General features: G+C 33.5%; 1 protein-coding gene across 4 annotated transcripts in view; it reads right to left on the bottom strand.

The window, feature by feature from the left end:
• Positions 1-7,166, bottom strand: part of LOC114578345 (uncharacterized hydrolase YNR064C) — an 18,179-nt gene extending 11,013 nt beyond the window's left edge. Inside the window, exons 1-3 of one of the 4 annotated variants that reach the window (XM_028696297.1) lie at positions 6,914-7,166; positions 6,758-6,821; positions 6,619-6,674 (exon numbers count right to left, since the gene is read on the bottom strand). In XM_028696297.1, the coding sequence (XP_028552130.1) occupies positions 6,619-6,674; positions 6,758-6,821; positions 6,914-7,033 (240 nt within the window). In that variant the 5' untranslated portion in view covers positions 7,034-7,166. The remainder of the gene's footprint in view (positions 1-6,618; positions 6,675-6,757; positions 6,822-6,913) is intronic. The other 3 variants (XM_028696296.1, XM_028696294.1, XM_028696295.1) reach the window with 3 other exon arrangements.
• Between the last annotated feature and the right edge of the window lie 697 nt (positions 7,167-7,863).

Raw genomic sequence — 7,863 nt, 5'->3', positions numbered from 1 at the left:
TCAAAACCTAATTTCCAAATCCAATTTCTACCAATATCCTAAACCCATGCTGCTACTATATGCCAGATGCACGTATTCTATACGTATCTGATTGATGACTAGCCTTAATCGAAAGTTCTCTCTCGTGATCGGGAGGGGTAATTAACTATAGGGGCTTGCGCTTATAGGAAACCAGAACTCAGATCATAAAGTCCTCACAAAATGAGGGCGAAATCTCTGGGTAGTGTCTTATCTACAAACCCATCTGCCTTCCAAAATTTACCTCGGAACTTAGTTCGTTAAAACTCCCTCGCCGAATAAGAAAGAGCGAGTGGAGGCCGGGGCCGAATTTTCGGAGCCCACATCCACAGATCGGCAGACAGTCTAAAAGCACTATTCAAATATTGGAGGATCTTATGAGATTGTGTGTTATGGATTTTGGCGAAAGCTGGGAAATTACTCTGATCGAGATTGCTTATAACAACAACTTCCAATCAAGCATAAATATGGGCCTTTATGAAGCTCTGTATGGGAGGAAGTGCAAGACACCCTTATTTTTGACCGAGGTGGGAGAAAGACAACTGCTAGAGCCAGCTTTGGTGGATGATGCTATAGCAAAGATCTGTCTGATCTAAGATAGATTGACAACGGTGCAAGAAAGGCATAAAACGTATTATGATTCAAAACACCGTTCTATGGAGTTTCTGGTAGGTGATTTTGTATGTTAACGTTAGCCCACGAAGAGTGTCAGTAGATTTGGAAGAACCAATAAGTTAAGTCCTATATACATTGGACCTTTTGATGTTATTGAAAAAATTAGTAGTTTCGCTTATAGATTATTGTTGTCTGACCACATATCTGACATACACAATATATTTCATATGTCTTATATGAGGAAGTGGATATCTGATTTTGAAAAAAGCTTATCCGCATATGAGGTCGAAATATGTCCAAATCTGAGTTACAAGGAATAACCAAAAAAGATTCTAGCTTATGATGTTAGAAATTCATAGATACTGTGGAAAAACTAAATTAAAAGAGAAGCTACTTGAGGAAAGAAACCTGAGATGAGATAATTATATCGGAATCTATTTTACTTATCTGAGTTTTAAAATATCAAGGATGATATTTTTTTTAGGATGGGAGAGTTGTGAAACTTTGGTATTCTGGTAAGAGTCATACTAGAAATGGTGTAAGTGTGATTATAGATAAGAATTTAAAGGATAATGTAGTAAAAATTAATAGAATTGAAGATAGAACAATCGCTTTAAAGACTATTGTTGATACAAAGATTATTAATATTATAAGCGCTTATGCTCCTCAAATAGGTTTATATATGAGTTCAAAATTTAAATTTTGGAATGACTTAAAAGAATTAATACAAAAGATACATCTTAAAGAAAAAAATTATTAGAGGATATTTAAATGGACATGTTAGCAAAAAGGTTGATGAAATTTAAAAGCATTCATGATGGCTATGGGTATGAAGTGACTAATGAAGGTGGCAAGACCATATTAGATTTTTCTTTAGCTTATGATTTTATAATTGCTAATAATTTATTTAAAAAAGAGAATAATATCTCATCACTTATAAGAATGGTTATAATAAAACTCAGATTAATTATTTTCTTATAAGAATTATAGATCATTTATATTGCAAAGATTGTAAAGTTATTTCAGGTAAAGGTTCATATACCCAACATCGTTTATTAGTTTTGGACTTTAAAATAAGTTGGCATAAAATAATAAATAAAGTAAAAAAGTTATTCTAGGATTAGATGAGGGCCTTTAAAAAATATTTTTGAGAGTAAGATACTAGATCTTAAGATTTTGTATGTGCATGAGGAAGCTAATGTAATTTGAGAAAAAATAGCTAGTGATATTAAGAACATTGCAAAAAAGTGTTTGGATTATCAAAGGGAAAAGCTCATAATAGTAAAAATAGTTAGTGATGGAATCAAAATGTTCAAGAAAATATAAAAACTAACAAGATTTGTTATAAAAATTAGTTTAGATATAAAAATTCTGATAATTGGGAAAGATATAAAGAGTCCCGTAAGGAGTGTAAGAAAGCAATATACTATGCAAAGATTTTAGCTTTTAATGATTTCCATAATATATTAGATACTAAAGATGACGAAAGATATATGTATAAGTTAGTCAAACAAAGAGATAAGAATAGTAAGGATTTAGTTCAAGTGAAGTGTATTAAGGATAAAGATCAAAAAATGCTTTTATTAGAAGAATATGTTTAACTAAGGTGGATGAGATATTTTTATAAACTCTTCAATGAAGATTATGAGAAGGCAATTGACTTTAATGACCTTAGCACCCTAAATAAAAATAATTTTTTTTTATTTTTATGGACATATTAATAAAACCGAAGTTAGAAAGGCTTTAAAGAAAATGAAATGTGGAAAAGTTGTTGGACCTGATGATATTCCAATAGAAGTGTGAAAATGCTTAGGAGATGAAGGAATTTTGGCTTACTAAACTTTTTAATATTATTTTGAACATAAAAAGATGCCAAATGAGTGGAGAATGAGTGTGTTGATTCCTATTTTTAAGAATAAAGGTGATGCACAAGATTGTGCGAATTATAGTGGAATTAAGTTAATGTGTCATACTTTAAAACTATGGGAGAGAGTTATGGAGCATAGGTTGTTGCGTGATACTAACGTTTCTCAAAATCAAATTGGATTCATGTCGGGTAGGTCTACTATAGAAGCTATAAATCTATTTGAGAGGTTTGAAGGAGAAGTATAGAGAGAATAAGGAGGATCTACATATGATATTTATTGATTTAGAGAACATATGATAAAGTTCCAAGAGAAGTGCTATGAAGAGTTATAGAAAAGAAAGGGGTTAATAATGCTTATATTCAAGTCATTAAGGATATATATGTAGGAGCTATTACTTGTGTTCAGACACAAGGTGATCTGAGCAAGTATTTTCCTATTTCAGTTGGATTACATCAAGGATCAGCCTTAAGCCCATATCTTTTTTACTTTAGTCATGAATGTTCTCACTAGACATTTGCAAGAGGTTTTACCCTGGTGTATGCTTTTGCTGATGATATTCTTTTTGTTGATAAGACTAGAGAGGGAGTTGAAGGTAAACTTGAATTATAGAGGTCAACCTTAGAGTTAATTTTCTAGTGGGAGGCTTTCGTTTGAGTAGATCTAAAACTAAATATATGAAGTATAATTTTATTAATATAGTTATAGTGAGAGGATTGTGAATTTGGGTGATAAGTCATTAATAAGAATACACGATTTATATATCTAGGGTCTATTGTTCATAGTGATGGTGAAATAGATGGGGATATTATTAGTAGAATTCAAGTTGGATGGTTGAACTAGAGGAATGCATCGGGCTTGTTGTGTGGTAGAAAAGTCCCCTTCAAACTTAAAGGAAAATTCTATAAGATGGTGGTTAGACCTGCAATGCTTTATGATGTAGAATGTTGGCCATTAAAAAAGAAGAATAATATTAAGTGTTGAAGAGATAAGAAAGCTCAGGTGGATGAGTGGCTTTACTCTTAGAGATATGATACAAAATGAGCATATACGTGAAACAGTTGGAGTTGCTCCAATGGAAGATAAGATTAGAGAGAGTTGTCTTAGATGGTTTGGTCATATAAAACGGCGGCCTTCAGATGGCCCGGTTAGGAAAGTAGATGTGTTAGATTTGACTTATATTAAGAAAGATAGAGGTAGGCCTAAAAAGACTTGGTTAGAAAATGTTAGAAATGGCCTTTCTTTATTAGATTTAAATGAGAATTTAACTTTTAACAGGGCACAATGGACAAAAAGGATTCATCTAGCGTACCCCACATAGTGGGATAATGTAAAACCCGAAAATCTTATTTTAGGCTTAGCACGCTTTTTAAAGGGGCTAGCCGGGCCGGGTCGTGACAGATAAAGGCTTGATGTTGTTGTTGGAGAGTTATGAAAATTGTAAAGTCAATGAACCATTCAACCCATTCTGACACGACCAAATTAAAAGTAATAAGTTAAATTTTTGCATTTAAACTTTTCTGTATATGTTTGTGAATGTCTTGGGTGTATGTGAAAGTTTGCATGTGATTTGAAATGATCATGGCGATCTATTTGCATGTTTGATCATGTATCAATTTCTCCCGTAGAGGGCCACGACGTTTGGGTTGGCGGCACTTCAGTGCCAGTGCTCTCAGGTTTTTTGTAAAATAATTCAGCACGACGAGATTGTGCGCTCTCTGAGGGACGTGGCAAGCACCGCGAGGCGCCACGGCTCTAGGCTAGATTTTAATATTTAAAAATCCATATCCACTCTTTCATTCTATTTATTTTCATTAGAGTTGTCGGCTATAGAGAGAGAAAGTCCCTTTTGAGGCACTTAGAGTTATTTTTTAGTCGACGCCCCAGTTCTAAAAATTGTCTAGCTCGAGATATGTTGCATTTTGCAAATCTTAGTTTTTAATTCGTTGGTTTTATAATTTTCCAGATTAAAAATATAAACTTGTGTTGTTTGAACTGAGATAACTTTCAAACATGAAAATTTTTACTGCATAACTTCTAATATGCTACAGAGAACGTAATTCTGAACATTTAGGTATTTTTATATAAAATTTTCACCGAATATTTTTGAAATGTTGTTTTTCCAAAATTATAGAAAAATATTCAGGCATAAAAAAAAAACACTGTCAACAATTAAATTTTTAAAATGCAGTTCTGCACAATCTCTGATAATTTGTTGGAATTCTAAGTGAAATTTTACTACATTGCACTGGGTTGATTGTGAAAATGCCACTAGGAGGGAAAATCTCTGAAATTATATAAATAGCCTAATTTATGTTTAACTAGTTAATTGTAATGTTATGTGGCATGATTCAAATATTGTGCATCTCTAGATGATATTTTGTCTACATCTGAGGAGTTTGAGGGGAGTCTGTTAAACACATATCCATAGAGTTCTGTTGTAAAATTTTTAAAAGTACAGAGAGCACTAAAAGGCTTGAAGGTAAGGAGTTCTAAATGGGAGGCATAAAGGTTTTAGAGTTCTAAATGGGAGACATAAAGGTTGGAGTCTGTTACTTTGTGCTCTGCATGTTTGTTTATTTACATTTTGTTCAGCATATTATGCTTTGAATTCGATAACCTACTTAGTTATCTACAAAATCCTACATTGTTATGACACCACTCTACTATAAGTTTGTTATTAAGCTTGTAATAACTGTTTTATTTTAAATCATTATTTTTTAAACTATTTAAGTATATATTCAAACTCTTAATACCAAGTTGAATGTTATAATTCCATTACTTTATATAACTCTATTAAGCAATATTTTTTTTCATTTTTATTATTGCAATAACAAGTCAAGTTTTGTTTTTTTACGGGTAAAATATGATGATTGGCATCCATACTATTTCTTTTTCCCTTTTACGTTAATTTGGTTTAGAACTATGATATACTCAATGAGTTATATATTTATAACTCACCCTCATTAGCTAAGAAATATTTTTCAGAAAAATCCTCACTGGTGTACATAGACGAAATAAAGAGTTTTGCTTATAAAATGCCAAAAGTAGCTGATGTTGGTACTAAAGATGATTTTGTCAGTTGTATAGAATTGTTCATATTATTTTCCTTTAAATGTTTATTATATATCATATATATTATTTCAAGATATATTTGAACAACTTTACAATGAATGAAATTTTTTTGTTTAATGGCTCTTTTATGCATGGAAGTCTAATGAAAAGGAAAAAAGTTAGATTTAATTTGTTATATTTGATTAGAAGTTATGTTAAGCTTCAAAATTATGTCCAATCATATGTTCCCAGCTCTATACTTCAAGCTCTTAGGCCAAATCATGTTGCATGATCTCAAAGTTGAATGCTGCAAAAGCTTCTACTTATATCAATTAAGCGGAACATGCAACCTCATATGTCTTTTTAAAGGAGCAAGTTGCCCAATAGGCCATGGAAGTGGCATTTTGGCTTAGGATCACAATGAATTGTGAAGCCAGTGACTGTCAAAGAGGACGATGAGCCGAGCATGTTATGGGAAGGTAAAGGACACATCTAGCCTCAAGGAGATGTGGCGAACATCGAAGTCTTTCCGTCAAGTTCTATATCATCTACTCGAAATGTGCATTCATCTAGTGCATATGATTCGCTATTGCATACGCAGGTAACAAATGCATCTGAAGGGATGTTGATTGTTAGATGAAGCTTAAATTTCATAGTTATCTAATATGATGCCTTTCGTCCCAATACCCATGATCTGGGCTCACATGTTAAAATTTAGAAGCTTGGTATGGCTCATAAAGTCATATCCATAAGATTGCTCAAGGCCTAAACAACTAAGAAGAGAGTGAGTAAAGAATTACGGCAAGACAGTAAAGTGGGAAACATTAAAAGATTCATTGAGTAGCAAAAGTGGACTTTGTGTAACTACAAAGTACTGAGGAAGAACTACAAAGGGTATTGAGTAGGAAAAAATATTTGGGTGTAAATAAAATGAGGGAGAAATGAGACTTAATGTAAAATGAAAAATGTGCACGAATGTAGCCCAGTCCTCGGGCTCGGCTTCTGTGCACATGCAGCTCGTCTGAGCGCTCAATTTCCTCAAAAAAAAAAGTGTGAAAAAGTGTACCATCTTCCCCTGAGCAAACCACTCATCAAATCGACTCGGCCCTTCCGCGTACTTGCCTGTTCCACAATAATTTCTCAAGCACCTAAAAAAAAGAAAACATTCCAAACGAAGAAACATTAAAAGTGGATAAAATTCCTACCTCCACTGAAAGAGAATCCATCTCCAATCGACACTGGCGCATCTACCAAATACTCCTGCAAAAACTTTCCCATGTGGTCATTAATGAAACAATTTCAACCTCCCGCGGAATGAGCCCTCAATCCACGAGCATATGAAACAAAAAGAAAGATCCTACCTCCTCGTCACTATGACTCGACCTGCATCTGAATCCGAAGCATTCCCGCCGGATCCTGGGACACGGAGGACCCCGGGGCGGGAAGAAAGCAGCGGCCGTGTTGAGCACTGCCACCGCCATGGTTACGGCAAGAGCTAGGATGAAGGCTACCTGTTAATGAAGATAGAACGTAGATAGGATTTATCTGGCCCTGGCTTCTCCGCGATTCCAAAGTTCTTGGCACGACGGCGCGAATCTGCTCCTCAGCAAATTCTTGATTTAAATACACTACATTTAAATGCGCCATTTAATATTAAAAAATCCGATGAAAAGAAATGTGTCATAAATTTATTAATTTTATTATAAGGGAAATTTCGACTTTATAAGCCTTGTATTAAAAAAATTATTTTAAATGGCATGTAATATATTAATAATAATTATTAAAGAAATATACTTGTTGTTTATTTTTTATATGTAATCAAAAATTCTCTTTGAACCAAAATACTCTTATTTTTTAACAAATAAATCAGAATCCTCCTTGAATTGTTACACCACCTTTTTAAGCTCTTTGAACATTCTTCCAAGTAGTTGCAAATTATGTGTGCTCGAGCTTGAGTAAAATTTCATGGCAATGGTTTCTATCCATCAATCTGTTGTAAAGCTTGTTGATGTTATTCACTTGGTGACTTAGACTTGAATAAAGTATTCATACTTCAAATCATAAACCCAAAACACCTGATAAGAAGTATGGTAGCCTGTGGCGGAGCCAGGAATTTTTTTCGTCGGGGGCATAAAATTTTGACTTTAAAAATATCATCAATTTCTTTTTCATTTTAGCTTGAAATTGATGTTAGGATTTCACCCCTCATGGGAGAGAGAGAAGAGAGAGAGAGAAGAGAGAGAGAGCTAGGACTAGTGCTGGCTATAAAAAGTTAAAAACAGAAAATGCAAAGAAAAGGTAAGAGAGAGGG

Source organism: Dendrobium catenatum, unplaced genomic scaffold, assembly GCF_001605985.2.
Source record: "Dendrobium catenatum unplaced genomic scaffold, ASM160598v2 fragScaff_scaffold_733, whole genome shotgun sequence".
NCBI classification, from domain to species: domain Eukaryota; kingdom Viridiplantae; phylum Streptophyta; class Magnoliopsida; order Asparagales; family Orchidaceae; genus Dendrobium; species Dendrobium catenatum.
The sequence above is the reverse complement of the archived record's forward strand: the minus strand, read 5'-3'. Positions and strand labels throughout refer to the sequence as shown.